Source organism: Neurospora crassa, linkage group I (genome assembly GCF_000182925.2).
Source record: "Neurospora crassa OR74A linkage group I, whole genome shotgun sequence".
NCBI lineage: Eukaryota > Fungi > Ascomycota > Sordariomycetes > Sordariales > Sordariaceae > Neurospora > Neurospora crassa.
Genome location: NC_026501.1, coordinates 3,326,445 through 3,349,858, shown reverse-complemented (window position 1 = coordinate 3,349,858; position 23,414 = coordinate 3,326,445). Strand labels below are relative to the sequence as shown.

The 23,414-nt window shown below is 53.6% G+C and overlaps 6 protein-coding genes and 1 non-coding gene across 8 annotated transcripts; 3 read left to right on the top strand and 4 right to left on the bottom strand.

Moving 5' to 3' along the window:
* Nucleotides 1-1,852: 1,852 nt before the first annotated feature.
* NCU02729 (transducin family protein) lies at nucleotides 1,853-3,891 on the bottom strand. The gene is made up of 2 exons (XM_960021.2): nucleotides 3,474-3,891; nucleotides 1,853-3,414 (listed from the first exon to the last, which is right to left on the bottom strand). Exons 1-2 carry the CDS (start codon nucleotides 3,698-3,700, stop codon nucleotides 2,025-2,027), a joined length of 1,617 nt encoding a protein of 538 aa, XP_965114.1. The 5' UTR covers nucleotides 3,701-3,891; the 3' UTR covers nucleotides 1,853-2,024.
* Nucleotides 3,892-4,241: 350 nt separating this feature from the next.
* Nucleotides 4,242-7,314, top strand: NCU02728 (pre-mRNA splicing factor ATP-dependent RNA helicase prp16; the record flags this gene model as incomplete). Its single annotated transcript, XM_960020.2, has 1 exon — nucleotides 4,242-7,314. Exon 1 carries the CDS (start codon nucleotides 4,297-4,299, stop codon nucleotides 7,312-7,314), a length of 3,018 nt encoding a protein of 1,005 aa, XP_965113.1. The 5' UTR covers nucleotides 4,242-4,296.
* Nucleotides 7,315-7,694: 380 nt separating this feature from the next.
* On the top strand, nucleotides 7,695-9,553 carry NCU02727 (glycine cleavage system T protein). Its single transcript, XM_960019.2, has one exon. The coding sequence runs from the start codon at nucleotides 7,809-7,811 to the stop codon at nucleotides 9,240-9,242; it is 1,434 nt and encodes a 477-aa protein (XP_965112.2). The 5' UTR covers nucleotides 7,695-7,808; the 3' UTR covers nucleotides 9,243-9,553.
* NCU02726 (ethanolamine kinase) lies at nucleotides 7,973-11,705 on the bottom strand. The gene is made up of 2 exons (XM_960018.2): nucleotides 10,596-11,705; nucleotides 7,973-10,518 (listed from the first exon to the last, which is right to left on the bottom strand). Exons 1-2 carry the CDS (start codon nucleotides 11,406-11,408, stop codon nucleotides 9,961-9,963), a joined length of 1,371 nt encoding a protein of 456 aa, XP_965111.1. The 5' UTR covers nucleotides 11,409-11,705; the 3' UTR covers nucleotides 7,973-9,960.
* A 715-nt stretch (nucleotides 11,706-12,420) lies between these two features.
* NCU02725 (hypothetical protein) lies at nucleotides 12,421-16,320 on the top strand. Its single transcript, XM_960017.2, has 2 exons — nucleotides 12,421-13,908; nucleotides 13,971-16,320. Exons 1-2 carry the CDS (start codon nucleotides 13,107-13,109, stop codon nucleotides 16,121-16,123), a joined length of 2,955 nt encoding a protein of 984 aa, XP_965110.1. The 5' UTR covers nucleotides 12,421-13,106; the 3' UTR covers nucleotides 16,124-16,320.
* A 258-nt stretch (nucleotides 16,321-16,578) lies between these two features.
* On the bottom strand, nucleotides 16,579-20,366 carry NCU02724. 2 transcript variants are annotated; one of them, XM_011394709.1, is made up of 3 exons: nucleotides 20,076-20,366; nucleotides 19,162-19,814; nucleotides 16,579-19,084 (listed from the first exon to the last, which is right to left on the bottom strand). In XM_011394709.1, exon 3 carries the CDS (start codon nucleotides 18,975-18,977, stop codon nucleotides 17,379-17,381), a length of 1,599 nt encoding a protein of 532 aa, XP_011393011.1. In that variant the 5' UTR covers nucleotides 18,978-19,084; nucleotides 19,162-19,814; nucleotides 20,076-20,366; the 3' UTR covers nucleotides 16,579-17,378. The 2 variants fall into 2 exon arrangements, with proteins under 2 accessions (XP_011393011.1, XP_011393010.1); XM_011394708.1 differs by having other exon boundaries at nucleotides 19,162-20,093.
* Nucleotides 20,367-22,528: 2,162 nt separating this feature from the next.
* NCU14018 lies at nucleotides 22,529-23,242 on the bottom strand. Its single transcript, XR_897767.1, has 2 exons — nucleotides 23,003-23,242; nucleotides 22,529-22,932 (listed from the first exon to the last, which is right to left on the bottom strand). It is a non-coding gene; the product is annotated as a ncrg73 (non-coding RNA).
* Nucleotides 23,243-23,414: the final 172 nt, after the last annotated feature.

Here is a 23,414-nt window from a genome sequence, read left to right as displayed (position 1 = left end):
GATGCGATTCCATTCATCACCACTCATCCGCCGGCCGTTCTCCCCAGAACAGAAAACGGAAAAATCCTCACCACACCCCGCGGACATTGCGGATGATCCACCAAGGACCCCAGGTCCATGCAACGCCCCACGCGCCTCTGTCCAGTCAGCAATGCCGTTGACGAGTTCAGTGGAAACATTTGAGCCACGCCAATGTTCCTTGCATCTGAAACGACGCTATGATTGCTGGACATGGGTCTTGGATTGGTTTGGTGTTGAACTCTTGTTTCTGAACGGCCCGTTTCGCCAGTTTCGGGGTTTGTCTTTCGAGCTGCAAATCCTGAACATATGAGTTTACTTTTCCATGAGTAGTGCTTGGGATACAGAGGGCATTTGATGACGATGACCTCGAACGTGGGTTTAGAAAGCACCCTAATCGTACAAGAATTCGCTATCTACCTAGGTAGGTACCTCAGGTACTTGACAACGAACTAAGAAAGTCCATGGCAGCGTGGTCGAGCAGTGCCCTGCCCCTGTGGTGCGCAGCCCAGAGCTCTAGCAAGCACGGGCATGCCGTGTAGGCAATCCAACGGGCATGACGGCCGGGGATGAGGAGACGAAAGTTACCAAACCTAAGGTACCTTTAGGTAGAGGGGAGGTAGGTACGGTAGCGGAACAGCCTGCCAGTTCAGAAGTCCCCGCTGCGGGCTGAAGGTGTCCGCCAGTATGTAACAAGTGCTCGGCGGAGCACTCCTCTGAAGTCGCTTAGTGGCGTCTTTGCCCTACGCAAGTGGATCTACTCTAGGTACCCAGAGGTAGAGATCAGGTAGTGCAAGCCTTTTCTCCCTTCGGTTCCGTCCCCGCCTTTTACGCGACGTGCTCTCGGCCTCTAGGTAGGTATTTCTGTAATCTTTTTTTTCTCGTGCGGTCTTTGTTTTGCTTCGGTAATGTGTTGCTTGATAGTGTTTTTTTTTTTTTTTTTTTTTTTTTTTTTTTTTTTTTTTTTTTTTTTTTTTTTTTTTCCTGTACAAAATCGGACGAGAGACATGGGATAGCTGTGTATATAGCATCATCCACGGCGCAATGCAAGATGCCTCCCGGTTTTGTGTCACATACCGCACACTCAGCTCAGCTTGCGCCCAGCTGAAGTGAGTTCTGACTTGTGCTACCTCCTTCAGTCTCGAAAAAGCGAGAGCACAAAAGTGCCAAACAGCTCTTCATGTCGAGCCATAACATGTATTTGAAGAGCTGTTACCGGAAACAGTAAAACATCGTGACATCATACGTGCTTGCGAATCTGCTAGGAGCTGGAAGGAATGGAATATTGTGCTTCGACGGCGAGGAGGACCAACACGGAACAAGTGCCGCTACCGACTCGGTGATCCTGGCTGGTCGAACCAATTAAATCCAACGGTGAGACCAACTGCTGCGGGTTGCTGGAAGTTGGTCAAGTAGCATTAGCTATCTCGGGTTACCCGTTTACAATTTGTGGGAGAAATGCCGACTGACTCGGGTTGGCACGGTTGGGGGCGGAATAGAAATTCAATGTTGGCGGCCTTCTTGCTGAGGTGGTTATGGTTTGTTGGGACACGAACTCCCAACGGGTCTCCATGATCGAAGGAAATCTCGAGCACATGACGGGCGTTGTTCTGCGAAATCGTATCCCCCGAGAAGGGTGGAACAATGCCCGGTGCATGAGATTGAGGAACTCAGCTTCCAGCAGGTTGTTAAGAATAACATGCTGTTTGCAGCCAATATCGAGTTGTTCAACAGCTCCCTCCTGTACCTCACTAGGCCATTACAGATTTTTGAAGTCACACATGGCCGACATATGAGTAGCTCCGCGCACAATCATGATCCTAGGAAAATTGAGCTTCAAACCTTCTTGTATATAGTAACCAGTACGCCGCCAAGATCCAATAACCGCTAAAAAAAAAAAGAAAGTCAACAGACAGTGAGAAAGCAGCTGATAATTTGAGACATGTATCCTTTTCATATCCCGTTGAATCATTTTTTCCCCGACCTAAGCTACACACATCCCGCGCTTACTCATCATCTTCATCCATTGAGTCCTGGTCAGATCCGGACTCGTCCTCGTCATCATCATCATCCTCGCCGTCCTCACTGCTGCTGTCCTCAACGTCATTGACCGCGACAAGCTTATCCTCAACATCCTCATCAGTGGCCTTGGTAGGCACCTTTTGAGCGAAGAACTTGCGGACGCCAGCGTTGGTAGAGGTATCCCAAACGGAAACGGTTCCCTTGCTGCCCGCAACCGCAAGTCTGAAGGCAACCTCTGGATCAGGACCAAATGTTGTCGAGAAGACCTTGCCGACGTCAAAGTCGCGGGACACCACGAGTGAGGGACCCTCGGCAGTGATGTTCCACAATTTGACGGTCTTGTCAGTAGATCCCGTGGCCATGTATCCGGGAATGACGGGGTTGAGATCGAAAGAAGACACCGACTCGTCGTGCGCCTGGAGCTTCCAGACGGACTTACTGATCGCAGGATCCTTGGTAGTGTTCCGGGCATCAAAGTAATGGATGATGCCGTTCTCGGTCGAGACGTAGAAGAAGTTGGGGTCGTGAGGATCCCATCTGACGTTCTCGACATCGCTCTCCACGCCCACACGCATGGGCTGCTCATTGGGCGCGCGCATATCGGCGATGGCAACGGTGCGATCGTAAGAACCGGACAACAGCACTGTCGACTCAACCGCGTGCCAGGCTAGCGAGCACACCTTGTCGGTATGGTAGCTATACGACTTGGCGCACTTGGTGGTGTGAAGATCCCACAGCTTGACCGTCTTGTCGGCAGAGGCGGACGCTAGCAAGTTGCGGTGCTTCCTGTTGGCGGCGAGGGCCAAGACAGCATCGACGTGGTACTCGTCGTTGGCCTTCTTGGACTTCTTCTTCTTCTTCTTCTTTTTCTCGTCCTCGGGATTGCCGCCCTGTCCCAGAATAGCGTTGGGGTACATGCAATCCACCGTGTCGAGGTCCCAAATCTCAATATCAGGGTCGAACGTGCCGATGGCGACAAAGTTACCAATAGAGTCCTTGTCGACGCCCGGCTTGCTGACGGGGATATCGAGCCATTCGAGGCATAGTGGTATCGCGGGAAGCATAATGTCGTGGTGGACGTAAAGGTTGTCGGCGGCATCTTCGTAAACATAGACCTCGAGATGTGCAAGTTCGTCTTCGATCTTGGCGGCCAGCAAAAGGTTGTCGGTGGCCAGAATTTGGAGATCTTCGCGGTCCTCATCGTCGTCTTCCTCCTCCTTCAGCGTGATATACGGATCCTCCTGGTTTGACTCGTAATAGGCGAGCGACTTCACGTTGCCGAACATGCCCATTTGTTGCGCCTCACCCACGTTGTCATCATCGTCGTCGTAGTGTTCCAGGTCGTACTCCTTGAGGTCGTCATCAATCTCAATCCTACGAGGGATCAGTTAGCAATGGTAGTTCCAATGTCGAAACTGTCAGCCGGAACATACTCATCGCGCGTATCAACCTTCATGGCCGTGTCGTCGTCCTCCTTGTCGGAAACGTTGCCATTGGCCTCCTTCTCCTTGGCCTCATCCAAGTCGTCCTGGGCATCATCGAGCTGGAGCTTGGCCAAAGCAGCAATGCGCTCGAACTCCTTCTCGTCGAAGGTGTACTTGGTAGGGAAAGGCGCCGCAAAGCCTCGCGGCACCCAGGCGGTGGTCGTGATCATGGACATTGTCGCAACGTAATGGCGATGTATCGATCACGGGTTGCGGGAGAAAGCCGGCAATATTCTGCCGGATAAAAAAGAAGGGAAGGTTGTAAGGAGTAAAAGAAAAAGACAAAAAGGTGCTGCTGGCCACACGTCGAACTCTCCAGGTGCTGTGTGAGTGTTGCGACGGAACGGCAGTACAGGACGGAACAGCGTAAGTTACGGGCAAATTTTGGTTACGCGACCTGACCGATTTTGCCAGTGGAAAATGGACTTTTTAGTGGGGACGCATGGCGGGGCTTATCTTATCGTAGAGACAGCGTCCACCGTTGCATCATTGGACGGGACCTCAATGGCCAGTCGCTACCTAGGCATGTACCTTGGCATGTACCTCCTCCTCTGAGCTCCTTTAATTAGCCCACTGCAGTGTACGGTTCACAGTCGCAGTTAGTGTCCATGCCAGGTGCTGCAGTGCTGTCTGGTCGCTGTCTCGACCCTCGTCACTCCGTCCTGGGGAAGTTAAATTTCCATTGTCAACAAACCATTGCCAACCAAGTCTTTCACGCGACTCTGGTCTGGCTAACTCAAGTTCCCACGCACATAGCTATCCTTCAACCAAAATGGGTCGCGACGATAATGAAGACCGGTCCTTCAAACGAAGAAAGATCGATTTCAACCCACTTCGCTCCGATGACCGCTTCTCAGATCTCCCGTCGCGCACGCCACACAAGGGCCCCAGAGGTGCCAATGGCAACAATGGGTCCTTCAACTCCCGAGCTTCAACTCCACGAGTCGGATCCAGGTATAGTGGCGGGGAGACACCTCGGCAGAAAGAGTTTGACGGCCCCGAACCCGGCGTAAACGACGACGACGCAACCAATGCCCTCGATCGGGACTGGTACGGCGGTGACGATGACCTTGGCGGCCACACGTTTGGCGATGACAGCCACAATCCCTTCGGCGATGAGGGCGCATGGGCAGCCCAGGAGAGGGAGGCGGCCCTGGCGGAGAAGAAAATTGGGCAGATGGCGCGCGGTATGAGCGTCCGGCAGATTCAGAAACAAAAGGATGCCGACGCCTGGGAGACAAACCGGATGCTCACCTCAGGCGTGGCGCAAAGGAGAGACTTGGGACAGGACTTTGAGGATGACCAGGAAGGCACCAGAGTGCATCTTCTAGTGCACGACTTACGACCTCCTTTTCTGGATGGACGAACCATCTTCACAAAGCAGTTGGATCCGGTCCCCGCTGTGCGAGATTCTCAAAGCGATATGGCTATCTTCGCTCGAAAAGGAAGCAAGGTGGTCAGGGAAAGGAGGACACAACGGGAGCGCCAAAGACAGGCGCAGGAGGCTACCAAGGTGGCAGGAACTGCACTAGGCAACCTGATGGGAGTCAAGGAGGAAGATACCGACAGCGCCTTGCCTATCGCTGTGGAGGAGGAGGCCGGCAAAAGCAAAAACATGAACAAGTTCAGTGAACACATGAAGGAGAACGAGGGTGCCAGCAATTTCAGCCAAAGCAAGTCCCTCAAGGAACAACGCGAATTTCTTCCTGCCTTTGCTGTACGGGAGGACCTGCTGCGTGTGATCCGTGACAATCAGGTTGTCATTGTGATTGGAGAAACAGGCTCTGGTAAGACGACACAGCTCACCCAGTTTCTCTACGAGGACGGCTACGGCAAGACGGGCATGATCGGTTGCACCCAGCCCAGGAGAGTCGCGGCCATGAGTGTAGCGAAGCGTGTTGCTGAGGAGATGGAGGTGAAACTTGGCAGCACGGTAGGCTACGCCATCCGCTTCGAGGATTGCACGAGCAAGGATACGGTCATCAAGTACATGACGGATGGTGTTCTTCTACGAGAATCGCTGAATGAACCAGACCTGGACCGCTACTCATGCGTTATCATGGACGAAGCTCACGAAAGAGCCCTCAACACTGATGTCTTGATGGGCTTGTTTAAGAAAATCCTTCAAAGACGCCGCGACTTGAAGCTGATTGTCACGTCTGCGACGATGAATGCAAAGCGGTTTTCAGACTTCTATGGTGGTGCACCCGAGTTTACCATTCCCGGAAGAACCTTCCCTGTCGACATCATGTTCCATCGGTCACCTGTCGAAGATTACGTGGACCAGGCTGTGCAGCAAGTTCTGGCGATTCACGTAGGAAAACCAGCAGGCGATATCCTCGTTTTCATGACCGGCCAGGAAGATATTGAGGTGACCTGCGAACTCATCCGCGAGCGGCTCGATGCCCTCAACGACCCACCGAAACTCAGTATCCTTCCCATCTACAGTCAGATGCCCGCAGACTTGCAGGCCAAGATTTTCGACAGGGCTGCTCCGGGTGTCCGAAAGGTCATCGTGGCCACGAATATCGCGGAAACCAGTTTGACGGTGGATGGTATCATGTACGTGGTTGATGCAGGCTATTCAAAGCTCAAGGTATACAATCCACGAATGGGTATGGATACCCTTCAAATTACGCCTATTTCGCAAGCAAACGCCATGCAGCGCGCTGGTCGTGCGGGTCGCACTGGGCCTGGCCAAGCATATCATCTCTTCACCGAGAAGGCCTTCAAAGAGGAGATGTACATGCAAACCATTCCGGAGATTCAGAGAACGAATCTTAGCAATACCGTTCTACTCCTCAAGTCACTCGGTGTTAAAGACCTCCTTGATTTCGACTTTATGGATCCACCACCTCAGGATACCATCAGTACATCTCTCTTCGATTTGTGGGCGTTGGGAGCACTGGACAACCTAGGTGAGCTCACCGACTTGGGGCGGAAGATGAATGCGTTCCCGATGGACCCACCCCTTGCAAAACTGCTCATCACCTCGGAGGAGTATGGGTGCAGCGAGGAAATGGTCACCATCGTTTCGATGCTTTCCGTTCCCAACGTATTCTACCGGCCCAAAGAACGACAAGAGGAGTCAGATGCGGCTCGCGAGAAGTTCTTTGTACCAGAATCAGACCACTTGACCTATCTGCACGTTTACACACAATGGAAGGCCAACGGGTATAACGACGGTTGGTGCGTGCGACACTTTTTGCATTCCAAGTCTCTCCGTCGTGCCAAGGAAGTCCGCGAGCAGCTCCTGGACATCATGAAGATGCAGAATATGAAGATGACGAGTTGTGGCACCGACTGGGATGTTATTCGCAAGTGCATTTGCTCTGGCTACTATCACCAGGCAGCAAAGGTCAAGGGCATTGGGGAGTATATCAACTTGAGGACCAGTGTCACCGTCCAATTGCATCCGACAAGTGCGCTTTATGGACTGGGCTTCTTGCCAGACTACGTGGTGTACCACGAGCTGATCCTCACAAGTAAAGAGTACATGTCGACGGTGACCTCGGTAGACCCCCACTGGTTGGCGGATCTCGGTGGTGTATTTTATTCGGTCAAGGAGAAAGGATATTCGGCGCGGGAGAAGAGGATCACAGAGACGGAGTTCAACAGGAGAATGGAGATTGAGGCGCGGATGGCAGCGGACAAGAAGCGGCAAGAGGATCAGCTGCACGAAGAAGAGCTTCAGCTTGAGAAGAAGGCGGCCCCGTCCAAGGACAAGAAGGTGGTTAAAGCGGGTGCCGTGGTGAAGCCAGTCAGGAAACGTGCTGGAAGGGGATTCTAGACGAACATTTTGGATATTGAAGCCCTCAAGTTCAAGCTCGAGTCATTCCCGGGAGCAGCACGTAATGAATAGGTAAAATAAACAGGGCGTGCCCCAGGAAAAGGGCCCAACCCGCATGAGTAAACAAATGGGAACCCCATAGCAACGATAGCCGGGCTGTTAGCAAAGTGGGGAATGGGAATGTTCGGGTATCTGACCCCTGGTCTCGGCCAGGATCGGCAGTGATGACAGATGATAATGCAATTCAATGACTGAACTTTATATGACTCTACTTACTTTCCCTTCTTTATATCGCAACTTTTTTTCCTTCCTGGAGATTGTGTTACGCTCCGGTGTTTTCTCTGCGTTCATTACATAGTAGCTTGGTTGTGTACAACCCCCCCCAAGATCCAAATTCTGACGTCGCCAGATAAACGACGACAGCAGTGGAGGGAACAACAGCACTGCCAACAAGAACATCAGTCTTAAGCAAGGCACCAACCAATTCATTAAAGATGCAGAGCTTGAAGTCGGCGTCGGTGACTAACGCCGTCCGAAGCGCTCCCCGCATCTCCCAGCGTTCAGTATCGCGCACGACCCGCCCTCTCAGCACCCTCAACAGCTCCGCCATCACCACCACCCTTCGTCCCCAAACCAGTCGCACCGTCTCCCGCAACCCAGCCATTGGGCTTAGCACGACCCTCCTCACGTCCAGGACGCAGCACGCCCGCCATGGCTCCTCGTCCGCCTCGTCGTCTGAGGCCCTCCAGAAGACTCCCCTCTACGACCTCCACCTCGCCCACGGCGCCCAGATGGTTCCCTTCGGCGGCTTCCACATGCCGGTGCAGTACAAGGGTCTTTCAGTAAGTGCTTCGCACGCCTTCACGCGCGAACACTCGTCCATCTTCGACGTCAGCCACATGGTGCAGCGCATCTTCTCCGGCTCAGGAGCCCGCGAGTTTCTCGAGCGCGTCACGCCCTCCGACTTGGCCTCGCTGGGCGTCCACCGCAGCACCCTGTCGGTGCTGCTCAAGGCCGACGGGTCCGGCGGCATTGTGGACGACACTATCCTTACCAAGCTGGCCGAGGACAAATTCTACGTCGTCACCAACGCTGGCTGCCGTGAGAAGGATAATGAGTACTTTGACCAGGAGCTCGCCAAGGCCAAAGCATCCGGGCTGGAAGTGAACCAGGAGCAGCTGGATGGCTGGGGACTGGTGGCCTTGCAAGGACCCGAGGCTGAGGCGGTGCTGGCTGATGCGCTCGACGGCAACACCGATCTGAAGCAGCTCTACTTTGGCCAGTCGGTGTACGGCAAGGTGAAGCTTGATGGTGGTAAAACCAGCGCGCCCTTGTTGATCAGCCGCGGCGGCTACACGGGCGAGGACGGGTTCGAGATTTCCATCCCGCCATCCGAGACCGTCGAGGTCACAGAGAAGCTACTCCAGGTAGGCGGTGTCGAGAAGGTCCAGCTCGCCGGTCTCGGCGCGCGCGACTCCCTCCGCCTGGAAGCGGGCATGTGCCTGTACGGGCACGACCTGGACGAGACGGTGTCTCCCGTCGAGGCCGCTTTGAGCTGGATCATTCCCCCGAACCGCCGCAAGGCGGATGCCGGGTACTACGGAGCCGAGACCATCAACTCGCAGCTGACTCCCAAGAGCAAAGGAGGAAACGGCGTCGTCCGCCGTCGCGTCGGCTTTATTGTGACTGGTGCCCCCGCCAGAGAAGGCGCGGAGATCGTGGCCAAGGGGGACCCGACTACGAAGCTTGGTAGGATCACGAGCGGGTGTCCGAGCCCCAGTCTAGGGAAGAACATTGCGATGGGGTATATCAAGGATGGCCAGCACAAGAGCGGGACGGAGGTGGAGGTGCTGGTGAGAGGAAAGCCCAGGCCGGCGGTGGTAACCAAGATGCCGTTTGTGCCTAGCAAGTACTACAAGTCTGCTTAGAGCACTTGAAGGAGGATAGTATACAAGGCTTTACCCACGGGAGGGCAAGGGGGTGAAAGCTACAATTTGACTAACTACATACGAGAGTGGGACAAAGGAGAGTCATTTCATTCAACAACTATGAATTTCTGCGACAAGGTAACAAGGGGTATCATAGGATCACGAATGGCGTCAAACCGGGCACGGCGATGTTATATATTGTTTTCAACAACTGGGCACAACAGAACAGCTGATGGGCGTATGGTAGCTACTGCTGTTTTGCCAACGATCAGTCTTGGCGTAGATAAGTGGAATATTGGTCTCGTCAACCCAATGCCGCTCTTGTGTGATAACTTCTCACAGATATGTTAGCGGACGTCCTGTCTGTCTGATTACTATAATTATGTTCAATGCGCCAACTCGAGCTACTAGCCGACTGTTGAGATGAGGTATCTAATCTATACTAAACAAAAACAACTCCGTAAGTGAGGCCAATGTTGAATGCTCGCCCATATTCCCATGCAGAGCCTCCCGTGGTGAAGAAGTACATCAAAGAAAGAAATTTGATATAGAACCGAAAGAATACATGCATCATATATAGGTCATGTAATCAACCCGACTCCTGACACGCCATGCCCATCGACGCTATTTTCCTCTTTGTGTGTGTGTGTGTGTGTGCGCGCTCGAACAAACGTAGTGAGATCTTTTTTTTGGTTTATGTTCTTCCAACCCGATGCGCTCACTGTTCCTGAGCCCACCTCTTCTCCCTCAACGGGATCTCCTTTCCAGCGCGCTGGCGATCACCCGAGATCTCATCTCGCCAGGCCCAGTACTCGCCCAGTCTTGTTTCTGCATAGGAGGCGTAGTCAAAGTCGATCTGGGAGATGGTCGCCTGAATCAGCGCCCAGATGCCCCAGTAGAATCCAGGCAGGCCCCGGAAGACGTCCACCTCGTTTAGTAGGCGATCGACCTCAGCTGCTTCATTATAATCGGCCGTGGTTCCGTTCTTCTTGCCTTGGTAAGCATAGTAGGCGCGGATGTACGCGGTGATGAACTCGCGACGCTGGACGCGCGTGGGAAGGACGCTGAAGTCGCAGTCGAAGCCACCCCATTCGGCAAAGTGGTTGGCAATATCAAAGGCGGCTGGTGAGGGGGTCGCGTATTCATAATCGATGAAGGTCACGTCGATGGTCGTGTCTTTGGCGGTGACGCCGTTGCTGTCGTCGGCGGGTGTCTGCTGGGGTTTGGGAAGGACGATGACGTTGCCGCTGAGGAGATCGCAGTGTGCAAACACGAGCTGTTGTGTGAGGTGATCAGCAAAATTATCCCCCGTCATGCCGAAAACGCGGGAAACAGATAGAAGGCAGTACTCACCCCATTGGTACCCAAGCCTGGCCGCTGGCTCAGCTCGGCAACAGTCCTGGTAAGCTCCTTCTGCAACTGGGCCTGACGCTCTCTTTGCGCTTCCGTATCTGTTGGCAGGGCAAAAATCCACTTCTGCATGACCGTCCAGACGTTCGGCGGGGGCTTTCCAGGCGCGACACTGTCAATGATTTGCTGAAACTCGGCATCACCAAGGGCTTCAGACGGTACAATGAAGTCGGTGTTCTTGGAGTTTCTGCGGCTGTGTCCCGTGCGAGCAGTGATGCAAGGTACCACGGCGTGCCACTGGGCAAGCCTCTTGGCCACGGCCTTGTAGATGACGGGCTTGCGCAGATCCTCGGGGTGGGTCATGGAGCCCTGAACGAAGCGGTACATCATGCCGTTCTCGAAGCGGGCGAGCAGTTCGGGAGCGAGGCCGTATCGCATGAGCAGCTCGTGGTTCTGGGTTTCGCGGTGGCGGTCGATGATCAAGTCGGTGCCGTTGCCGTAGGCGCGGAGCAAGATGGCCTCCTTGTCCACCTCATCCTTGGAAAGGCCGGCCTTTTTGTTGACTGCTTTGAGGAGTGTGTTGGTGATACCATCGGTGAAGCGCACGAACTCGACCTTGGAATCGGCGCTCTCCCAGGCGGGGCGGATGGCGAGAACGAGACGGCGGGCGGTGGCTTCGGAGTCCTCGCTCGAGTAAGCGAAAGGGATGTAGCGAATGTGAGGCTCAACGGGCCCGTTGCCGTTCAAGTGGCCGTTGGACTGGCCGTTGGACTGGCCGTTGGCGGTTTGGGTGCCGTTCTCTGTTCCGACAGCCATGGTGGGCGGTAGGAATCGCAAGGCCGACTCGGTTTCTTTGCTAGGGACTGTAGTATACGTGTGCCCTGTGGGGGAGGGGAGATGACGGCAGAGCTTCGTGATGGAATTCGCGATTTTGCTCAATGGGCAAGTCTGCTCATGAGTTATGTTTTTTTTTCTCTTTTACTTTGGATTATGTAGCACTGCAGTGCAAGACATTGACAGACGTTATGCGCGGAGAGGTATGCAGAAGCAAGTGAAGTTGGATGTCGAGGAAAGGAGACCACGGACATTAAAAAAAGGGGGGGTGGGAGGAGGGGGTTCAGTTGTTTACAGTACAGTATCTGTCTTCGCACCTATGGTACTGTATCTCACTCTCTAGGCCGATTCAGCACAGCCAAGATGAAGGATGCGCGGCCTGCAGATGGGACAAGGAGGAATCTGAAGAGGCATAAGCTTCGTCAATGGCGTTGGATGATGGCGCGGTGAGGCCAGTTGGATAGACGCAACCCAAGTGGAAACAGAAGCCGATTGGTAAAGACGATGATCAAGTCGTCCCGCTGCGCCTTTCTCACACGATCACTTGCCCTTTGGTAGGTACCTCATCAACGAAAGTCGCCATCCCCACTGACAAACACATGCTTCTCTTTTTGCGCCTGGGGTCGCTTGCCGCCCCAATTAGGTAAGTAGTGTACACTACGACGGCCCAACCTTGCCAACCACGCCGACCCAACGCCAAAACCCCCGTGGTCCCTTGTGTGCCTGGTGGTCCCTTGGCCTCTTGTCTTGTTCTTTCCAAGGTCGCCCCTGACTGGACGAGTCTGGATCGAGTAACCGTGTTTGGCTAGTCCTGTCAAAGGTCCCCTACGTAAGGGTACGTACCTACCTACCTTCTTTCAATGTCCCGCCTTGTTTCTCCGTCGCCAGCCTGCGCCGCGCTGTCCACCCAACTGCACGGGCGTGACGGGGATTGCTCAGCACGTGAAATCGTCGCGAACGATTCAACGAAAAAAAGTGGAATGCGGTTGGCCAACTGAAGCCCAACAACAACCACCGCCACCCTGTACTCTAGCGTAGACCCCATCACCACGCATCACCGCAAGTCGAATCTTTCGAGGTTTCAACCCTGATTGCATCCGTCTCGAATTGCCGTTTGCGCCCCTCGCCTCATTTGCAGGTTTGGTACCAATAACCGTTTCGCCTTTCCGTCTGACGTCGTCGCTTTTGGCCGCCATTCCACTGATCTGGCCCCCCTTCCCCCGCCTTCCCCCACTCCCCTTCACTCGAGTCACCTTGCCCACCATTTCGGTCCAGTCAAGAGTCGAAAAAGTCGGAGCCTGAGCTGGGGTAGCCACTGTATTCAGCCGTCATTACCAAACAGGTGCGATTACGGTCAGCTGTAACACGCTGTTTGTGTTATGGTTTCGCAACTCACCCGCACCCGGCAGTAAGAGACATTCCAGATACCGTTCAGCAGCCATGGTATGAGAAAGACAAAACAAAAGATATCAACTAGCCCTGAGTTGGACAGCAGCAAGGCACGATATATACATGAGCATGTCAGGTTGATGTAGCTTCGGATGGACAGATAATTGCACGAGGTGTTCAGCTGCGTGCGTTCAGTGCTATAGGCTGTAATCAAGTAGAAATCACCGGGCCAGCACTGCCAAAAATCCAAAGGACAACGAGAGAAGAAACAGCCTCCTCAAACCTTTCAAAATGGCATACCCCGTCTTGCCTAGCCCAGACAACTTCCTCGCTGTTGCTCTCGTCATCAACCGTTCTCGGGACGGCCCGCGATTTGTCTTCCACTATCCCCCCCATGTCTTGCCACCGCAGGCTACAGCAGCCGCAAGAGATGGCGACGATCTGGACGATCTGGACGAGGAAGACGAGGCCCTTCTGCATCGAGTCACCCATGCCGTTGGCCTCGATGCCAGCTCTTCATCCCCGTTGAAGGAGTCCGAGCTGTCGCAGTGGAACCACGACGACCATCTCATCACCGAGAGCGGCACACAGATTGTTCCTTGGGAGCACGTTGCTGGCTTCCCGACCAAGGATCTGGAAAACATTCTGACTCCGGCCAGGGCCTATCACAAACGCTTGTTCCAGGTTTCCCTGGATTCTCTCTACTGCGTTTCATATCCCATCTATGTGCCCGAGAACGGGGTCTGGCGGAAGAAGAGCAAGAAGCAGCAAAAGCACCGGGATCACGATGACACCGCCCCTGCAGACACAGATGGTCCCGCCAGGACCAGTGATAAAGGCCCCTCGGATGTAGACCAGCTTGCTGCCAAACCCGCCGAAGAGGCCGAAGACAAGAAAAGCTCCATGACCATGTTCAACCTTGTCTTCATCTTGAACCCCCGAAGGCATGAGGTTGCCGACCTTGTCGACATACTCTACACGCATATCATCAAGAAAGTCAACAAGGCATACAAATACTGCCAGCAGAGGGGTGATTTCATCTGGAAGGAATCTAAGAAGATTCTAGCCTTGAAGGACAAGGGCCGGGAAGACAGTGAGTGTATCCATCAACTCCATCGCTGCGGGCTCCTGCTAATGTGCCTGTTTGTGAACCAGAGAGGAAGATGAGTCAGCTGTGGGAGGAAATCCTATCAAACTCTTCACTGGCAGCGTCTATGCAGGACATATACGACGCCATATCACGAAACAGAATCGCTGCCATTCAGCTGGAGACCATTGAGGGTGTGGTCACTCACTCCGTGCAGATTCCTGTACCATTCCATGTGCCCGACCTGCCACAGGACGGCCAAGCGGAGGAGCAGCTTGGCCTGTGGTTGACGACGGCAAACTCACTGCAAGCCGACGAGAACGTAGAGGAGCCCGAATATCTGGACAAGACCTTTGCGCTCCTCCTGATGGCAGAAGAGAAGAAAGTTATCAACGAATTATTGGGCCCCGAATCCGACCCTACTACGCAGGCCATGATCGAGTTTGTACGCAGATGCAAGCCCAATCTCTCCTTCCACCAGGTGCAACAACAGGCAAGTAGTATCCTTTCGCCTGCCCAGGTGAGGAGGTTCGCCGAACACTTCATATTCTGGCGACGAGCCATCGCCATACCGCCTTTGCACGGCCGCGATATGTACATCGTGAGTCCTAACTGCGATCTGCGCAGACTTCCTCAAGCAGCTGCGCAGTGGGCGAGACAGTTCCCACTTTCACCACCGTTGCCCAATTTCCTGGCCGAGCTGGGCGTTGCCCCACGGCCGTATAAACTGCACTGTCCGAGTAAGGCTCACCGGCCTCTTTATATGGCTATGCTGGCGTGGTTGATGCGCGGCGGTTGGGTTACCCAGCTCTGCACCTTTGCGTACGTTGTGGTCTGGCCGGAGATCATATACGAAGTTGAATATGAACTAGAGGCAGAAGAGATTGCGCACGAGAAGGCGAAAGCACAGAATAGGGGCCGGGAGGACCAAGACCACAAACACGACGATATGCTGTCTCCAACAACGGCGGCGGACAACAGTGGTGACATTGGAGGACCCGGCAACAACGTGTTGGCAGCGGCACTCAGCGAGGGTCCCTTGGCCGGCTTCGCCGGATCTGGATTCCTTTCACTCGCAGCCGAGTCGACATCGGCCTCAGATCTGGATTCCTCGGCAGCAACTCTTCGTGACCTGTCCAATTCACAGTCACCAACCCTTTCCCGCGCCCAACCAGCTTCTACCCCCATCAGCGAGTTCCTCCCCACCCTAACTTCGCCCATGTCAACCACTTCCCTCTCCACCCTCATCCTTGGAACCAGCGACTACATGACCAACTCTCACAAAGACAACTACAATAACAATGGCTCCTCCTCTCCCACAGCTTCCTACGCCTCCGCCAACACTCTCAACATGCTCAACCCACCCCGCCCTACCCTCCAACTCACCCGCACCATATCCGAAGATACCAACGCCTCAGCCGGTACTTCCTCCACGCACCATCAGCCCACCCCCGCCGAACAGGCCGCAGAAAAAGCCCGACTGGAGCGCATAGCCGACAAAGCGGCGCGCGAGCTCGCGGAGCGGGCTATGGCGCACGCGCGAAAGGCTGTGCCGCAGGCGACGAGACACCCGAGCGTAAATCATGCTAAACACCTGCTAGGCATGAGCCCGCATATTATACTGGATGCGAAGAAGGCGACAGGGAAGGAGAGTTTGTACTTGAGTGCTATTGAAAGAAGGTTGAGGGGGCGGGGCGGGGAGGTGGCTACGACGACGGCGGCGACTGTTGCTGCTGCTGGTGCATCTGAGGCCGGCACGGGTAGTGACGCTGCAGCCACGGACGGTGCTGGTGTGGAAGCATCGGGGACGGGGTCGGAGGATGCTGCTGCTGCTGGAGCTGGTAACGGCAACAACAACAACAACAACAACAAAAACAGCAGCAGTGCCAATGCTTCCTCAAACACCGCTACAAGCAATGATGCCACAAACATCGCATCCTCCTCCGCGACCGGTACCCACACCACCGGCGCCAGCGCGAAAACAGCCGGCGGAACCGGAACGTCAGGAGGAGGGCGTACTGTCTCCGGATCAGCCAGCGCTCAACGAGGGACTAAGGACTGGGACGAGCGGGTGGCTAACACGTGGCCTCAGTTCTGGAAGTACTTCAATGGGCGGTCGGCGCTGGAGCGGATTGCTTTGCAAGAGGATATGAAGCGGAAGGAGGCGTGGTCGTTATTGACGGCTATGAGCGAGTATTTGTTGTGTACCAGACATTGGTGAAGCGGTCGATGGGCAAGGGGCTGTGTATATACATAGAGGTAGTATTTCCATTGTCATGCCGGTAAACACAATAGTTGACTGCGGGTACTAATATTGGACAATCAAAGTACTTCGGGGGAGAAGGCTTTTCGCTATTGGCCCATGGCCTACATTGTCGTTAATCACGATGGACAGTCGGCGCGCCAGTGAACCTTCCCTCACCTGTCACCTAGTGAAATCGCTCAACAATCGAAGTCACGGGGCAACCGTGGAGGTTCTTGCCTTCCACTTATTAGACAGTGGCGTTCCTTTCTTGAGTTTGGTGTCTCCAGGAAGGAACAGCCACAGCCCATCCGAATACAGACAAAAAAGGACAGCTTCCCTTGGTCGATACACTAGGTGCCTCTAGCCGGAGGGCTGACACGAGTTAGTCCATGAATGCGCCGCCCAACAGCCCTGAATACCTATGGCCTACACGGGTTTGTCGGATTGAGGGCACATTGATCGATATCATAGGGAGTCACCAAGCTTGGGTACGAGTATGGTGTGGTGCAAGTAATCGATCGAATAGAGCGGTGATTGTCATGCTTCTTAGATAGAATCGACGAGAAACAAAGCCAACTCCTCCTTCATGCTACCCCGATGGAATCCTCCAAAGCGCCTGAGGTATAATCGTCATGAGCAGGAGAAACCCACGTAATACGCCATAGTGACCGGCACCATAAAACAAAACAAGGACAGATGTAACACCGAAGAAACCGAGCCAGCAGAGTTACGCTAAGAATGATACTTCCAAAACAAGAAGAAAAGAAAAAAAACAAAAAACACCATCCCTCTGCACTATCACGCAAGCGCCGTACCGAGGAAGTAAGCCGTCATGCCTTCCGTGTACACATGATGCTCGGTCAGAAAACAAGATCGACAGCTAAAAAAGAAAGAATAGAAAGGAAACCCGAAACAGAATAAAAAAAAACAAGACCCAGTCTGTACGCCCATGTGCCAAATCACATTTGTGCTCAATCCCTGAACGACCAGTGAAATGCTAAGTACCTAGACCCCGTTCCCAATGTGCCGCTGCGATGAAAATGCAGATCAGGGATATGAAAGCCTGTCAAGTGATGATCATGGCCGAGATAATAGATGATATGTCCATAGGGTTCCAAGCGATGGTTAAGAGATGAGAAAGCCCCCCGGCCCTGCGTTCGTAAAAAAAGAAAAGAGAAGATAAACTATAATCCACACTAGCATCGCGATCCACCAAATCCGATTCCTACGATCATTGAGTCAAGTCCATTCCATACTCGTCCTCCTCTTTGAACTCCATGTCAGCGCCGTCATCCTCATATTCAAGGAAGTCGCCGGCATCGAGGCCATCGTTGAACTTCCCGTCGGCGCCACCATGGGCAGGACTGGTGGAGAGGTGTTCGCCATTGACACCGTTGGTGTTCAAGGGCTCACCCTTGTAGTCCGTATGATGGGGAACGCGAAGGCCAGTGCCAGCCGTGCGAGAGTACGAGAAACCCCGGGTCTTCCCGCTACCGTCCTCTCCTCTGGCAATGGCCTCCATAAGCTCTGTCTGCATCCGCTTCTCATCATCGGTGATCTCAAAGGGTACCGTACCCCCGCGCTCCAACAAGGCATTGATGAGCTCTTCTTGTTGTTGAATCTTGAGGTAGGCCATCCACATAAGATCTCGAGTCCAGCTCACCGCACCATTCAAAATGTCGCCCTTGTTGGGACCCTTATCCTTCTCCTCAATCGGCAGGCCTGTCGTAATGTTTCCAGCCGTGCTGCCAGCCGCTCGTCTGGCTCCAGGTCCAGCTAGGGCTGATGTGGCTTGGGAAGGACTTGAAATGCCCGCAAGCGTGGGTGAAAGGGGCGTTCCGTTTTGAATTGCCTTGCGAATTTTTTCATCCTCTAGACGATGGGCAGGGACAAGCTTGCTAAGATCTTGAATGCGCTCGTTGATATTATCACGTCTCCGTCTTTCAACGAGGTTATGTGACTCGCGCCTCCTCTTCCTCTTTGCTTCTTGTGTCGACACAGAGGAGGTCGCGGTGCCAAGCTTGGCGGGCATGGATGTGCCGCCCTTCAACAGAATGTCATTGATCTGAGCATGGGGGCCATGAAGGCCTGCCTGAAGAGGTGATGAGAAACCAGACCCAGGAAACGAGGAGAGACTCTGTGGGGTTTGCATCCATTGCGCGGAATGGGACTTCTCATGGTGGGGGCCTGATGTTCTGATAGGCTGAGGGCCAAATGATCCCGAGTTCACCGACAGTCCGGCCATGTCTATCGCCTTGGGGGTAAGAGGGCTTCGTGTGGTGGACGACTTGCGCTGCATGGTTTGCGGTATCCTGGTATGTGCCTTTGCGCTCAAGAAATTTGGGTCAGTCCCGTCACTGTTTATGTCGGTATTCGCTAATGGTGACCCAGCGTATGACATGGGCGACTGAAGCGATGTTCCAAAGGATTGAGGGTGCTGCATTTGCCGAAAATGCGAAAAGTTATGGACAAATGGCGATGCTATCGGGTCGCCGTCGGGAGTGCTCGAATAGCCGTTTGTATGAGCTTGGTTGATGGGCAGGCTTTGATGGTAAGAATCCGGAAAGTTCATGCCAACATCGTTCATTCCGCCAAAGTCTTGCCCATGACCCTGCATTCCGACATGAGGGTCACTGGGACTGTTCAAACCATCGAGAAGTTCATCGTCTCCAAACAAAGCTGAGCCGCTAGAAAACCCATTCGACGAGTTGTTGGTGTGGTTGAGGTAGTTGTTTTGGAAGGAGCCATGAAAATTGGCCCCCATGGCCAGGTCGTTCGGGTCAATGCCTCCTCCACTGTGCCCGCCCATTGGGAATCCGTGTTGTGCCATGTTGTTGGGAATCGTATTGGTGGATCCTTCGGTGTCTGCTTGCGTGTCCTTGTTCTTCCAAAGCCAACGATGTGGCGCCTAGACGAGTTTATTGAATAAGGAGGGCCCTAGAGTGCCACCAAGCGTCAGCAAAAGAAATCCCAGCCTCGTACCAAGTGATGTGGGTATGTATGGGGGGGCTTACCCTCGCAAACAGCCAGCCATAAAATGGAAGTATAAAGCAATCGAACAACAGCGAGGTCGAGTATGACTCGGTGCCGCGGTTGGAGTGGTGGGTTTGCTTGGAGCGATGCGGGAAGATGTCAGGAGAGAGCAAACTGCAAGGCTGACGTGTCGCTGAGTCGCGGTGGTCTGAGGACAAGATATTCGGTGGGAACTGGGGATCAATGGCATCCAATTCCTTCGCAAGCACTTGCAAGGTTTGCGCAGGAACTCAGGACCGTGTCGTCGAGGGATGTCGAAGTCGGCGGTTGGTGAACGGTTTAATGTGGGCAATTGTGGTGAATGTCGGGTTGGGGTGTGTAGCCGCCTAACTGCCCTTGGCAATGTTCGGGGACGTTTGTAACGAGTGCCCGTGAAGGCAAGGGAGCCAAGTCGCCGGAGAGGACAACAAAGGCAATGCACTGCAATGAAAGAAGAAGAAAGGGGCAAGCGATTGCCCAAACCGCAGCCTTCTTTTTTTTTTATGTCGGATCTTGCCTACGCTTCAGTCGCCGAATAGGAACGGAGAGCGAAAGCGACAAGGGGTGTGAAGTGGTTGCAGGTTGCAGTGGTTGCAGTGGTTCGCGGTTGAGATCCAAGGCTTCAGTTCAATCGGCCTTTTCTGTTGGGCAATGACTGGGATGAGTCAGCAGAACGTCCCGTTTGAATGCACTGCACCGCACCAAGCAGGACAGCGGTAGGTTGCTACCTCGTTGTGGATGTTTTGAAGCAGGTGCGAGGCATCACAGCAGACAGCGGGCAGGGAGAGGCGAGGTGCAGGGAGCAGAATGAGGTGGGAGAGGAAGGAGTCAACTTTGCCAGGTTGTTGTGCGATGTGCGGAGAAAGCGCCGCTGACTCTGAGAGGGAAACTTTTGGGGTGGAAGGTGGAGACTAACAGAAAGGCGGTAAAGCGGAGGCACTGGATGTCCTAGTGAATTACAGATTGTGTGATGGCGACCGGCCTATATATGGTACGTACAGCCACAAGGAAGGAATGTACTCGTATCGGTATCGTAATCCGTCCTCTGCCGTGGTATTGGTTTTGCACCACCCTAGCACTCCAAGAGCCCCGGGAGGCAATAAGTGCTGACGCGCCGTGTAAGACCCAAGAGAAGGGTGGGGGGGTAGAGGGGCTGAAGTATTTAGAATTCGCAACCAGACGAGAAGGTTTGCGCGTTGAGATTTCCCTCGGTTCGGGAGGCGTTGTAAAAATGACTTGTTGTCTGTGCACACAGTGCTAGGTGGAAGGCGTTAGAACTTGAGAGCCAACTGAGTAAAAGGTCAAGCGCATCGGCCTCGAAATAGAAGCCCTGTTCTCTTCGAGCACCCGACAATATGTATGCGCTCCGAGCGGTAACTTGGCTGGCTGGCTGGCTGCGGGCTGTATGAGCGGAATGCAGCGCGGAAGCGGCGGCTGGGAGGCAGGCTGAGTTGTACGTGCTATTGCGTGAGTCAACTTCCGACGATCAGAGAAGTGCCCAAGAATAATGTTTGCCTCGCTGTTGGGAGAAAGCGAGTCAAGATGCCTATACAGTCTGGAGATCGTGGTGTTATAGCAAGAGGTGAAAACCGTCCCACCTCGAGCGCACTGCAAGATGATGTCTTAAGCAGAAAGAGAGAGGCGGGGTACGGAGTGGGGAGGAGTAGGCGATGGGGACCTAACGGAGGAGAAAGATCTGAGATGTGATGAGAACGGGGAAAATACCAGAGCTAATTTGCAGTACCTGGTATGCACAGGAAAAGATGGTCGTTGCCTGCGTTTCGCCAAAGGGTGCCAAACTGTGCTATGCCAGTGTTATTGAGGTGAGAGAGTGCGGTGGTAACTCTTCCGGATGTGTAAGAGATGCCGGCGTGTCGCCGATGAATAACTAGCACGCAGCCGATGCGCTGGGGTTTGTGCTTGACTATCTCGTTTCGTCTTTCCGACCGTCTTGTTCTTGTGAATGCGCTGTAATGAGGAATTCTCAAAGTGTGCGCCGTAACTGATCCATCAACCGTCAACCTCTAAGCAATCATGCCTTGGGGTACTTGCTTGGATCCGGATGCTGCCATCCCCAGACTCGGACTTACACTACCGATCCAAAGTGGGGCCTGGTCAAGCTGATCCCCGCGGGTCCCTAATCTCCTTTCACAGTCTGGACACCGTCCGCTGTCGGCTGCTGTCGACCGCTACCTCACCGCAGGTGACGGTCGCTAACGGTTTTCTCGTTGATTAATGAACCTTCAGGACCATTTGGCGTTGAGCTCAACAAGGCTGACCCCCAAGATGATGATGATGGATGTAAGTCTCTGTAAGCTGACTGCTCAGCCCAGGTCCGATCACTGATTGGGGCAATCCACGGAACCTTGTATAAGCGAGATAGCCTGCTGGCTTTTGAGTTGAACCTGGGGTGAGTTGCGTGGCCTTGTGTCCTGTCTTTGCGATTCCAGTTTGTCCTACTTCTTAGATTTTTCAGATCCGCAATGGTCTTTGAGACACCACGTCCTTTTTGTCCCGCATGTAAACTGGCCAAATGGATGCCGGTCCCGGTTGGCTAATTGCCCGATGTCTGATGTCTCTGGTTTCTTGTAGTTGTGGAAGGCGTACAGTGAAGCACTGATGTTTGCCTGGCTGAATCTGAACGAGGCTCGTGCAACTTGAGATATGGGAGAATGAAGGTGGCGTTTGAAGTAACTGGACAGTGACAAGGTGAGCGCTGCCTGGTGGTTAGAGATTGATGTTCAGAGTTTATGCAACTTCGCAACAAAAGGTCAAGAATCACAGAGGAAGAATAGTTCGGGTTTCAGTGAAGTTTTACAAAAGCCCATGATAGCCAAGCGGCTCATCAGTATCTTATATACTGATACTTACCGAGGAAAGGGTAAAGATGTGTATACGAGGCCACCCACACATTCCACTACTGATGACTTATCAACAATGTCTTCTGATCTTATCGGTCAGAAAGGGTGGGCAGGAATCATGGCAGGAATCAATATGCAATCGCTACAACACTGCTTGATACCCTTGCGGATTTCCTTCGACATCTTTCGGGCTGATGATTTAGCTGATCGGGAACATCGGAGGAGATGTGAAATTTTTGTAAAAAGGTATGATGGGCGAGGAGCATCCTGGAATCATGGAGGGCACCTGTCTATCAGCGTGACTCGGCGGGTGAGACACCAAGGCACACCAATCCGAAAACGTTGATCATGGCAACCTCACACCCAGTTCAGGGCCCATGCTCACACAGTCCAAATCAACCCTACTCCAGACCTTCCTTAGTGGTGCGGACTGCTTTATCCGATCTGAGTTATCTACGCAGCAGTCTGGGTTGTAGTCACGCTTGATAGAGACACAAAGACTCCCTAGTGCATAATGCTGCGCTTAGAGCTACCATATACGAACGTACTTGAAAGCTCTGGCAATATGCATGCCGATAAATCTTCAACATGCCATGCACGACGCCTCTCTGTCGAAGAGACTTCGGCCGTAACCATTCACTCATCCAACAAGATGCCCTCCATCAGGCGAACAACAGCCGGCACGATGATTCCGAGGCAGAAAGGGCCACTCACCGAGAAGTTGGGGGTTTGACCGGCATCCAGCACTGCAGTTGAGGAGCCGGCCGATGTAGGACTCTCAGACAACAGCAAGAGGAAGGATGTTGGCAGATCCTAGCCATCGCCATCTACATCCCCATCGCCGTCTTATCGCGCCAAGTGTCATCTAAGACGTTGAGCCCTCGTCGCTATCGGGATTAGAGCCTGCCCTGTCTGATTCTCCAGTTTCAATAGTAAGACCCCGCGCTACGCAAGCGAGGCGTGTTGGTGAAGCTGCACATACGTACTGTGGTCCTCAGAGGCCCATGGACCCCGCACCATCGCTGACGTTGAAGGACAAGACCGTCAAGGAGACGCCCCATGCTATTCATACTATGATTTCCATGCTTCCTTCCCTTTGCCGTTTATCGAGTACGGTTGATTGCCGCAAAGCACATTGGAAGTCATTCCTCGCCGCGTCGTCTGTTGAGGGTTGTCTCTCTGGAGCTACATAGTAGTAGTTGTGCAACATTCGACAATGGTTGCCCCTCAGCTGTAGGACTGTTTCCCCTCATGGCGGAGGACTGACAGCCCCTCTAGACGAATGGGTTCAGGTTTGGAGAGGATGCCAGAGGGCGCCCGGCGTGAGGTGAGTGGATGCCTTCCCACGTCGCTTTGGATGCCACCCTGCGAGCTGGGTCCGTGATCACCTTGTG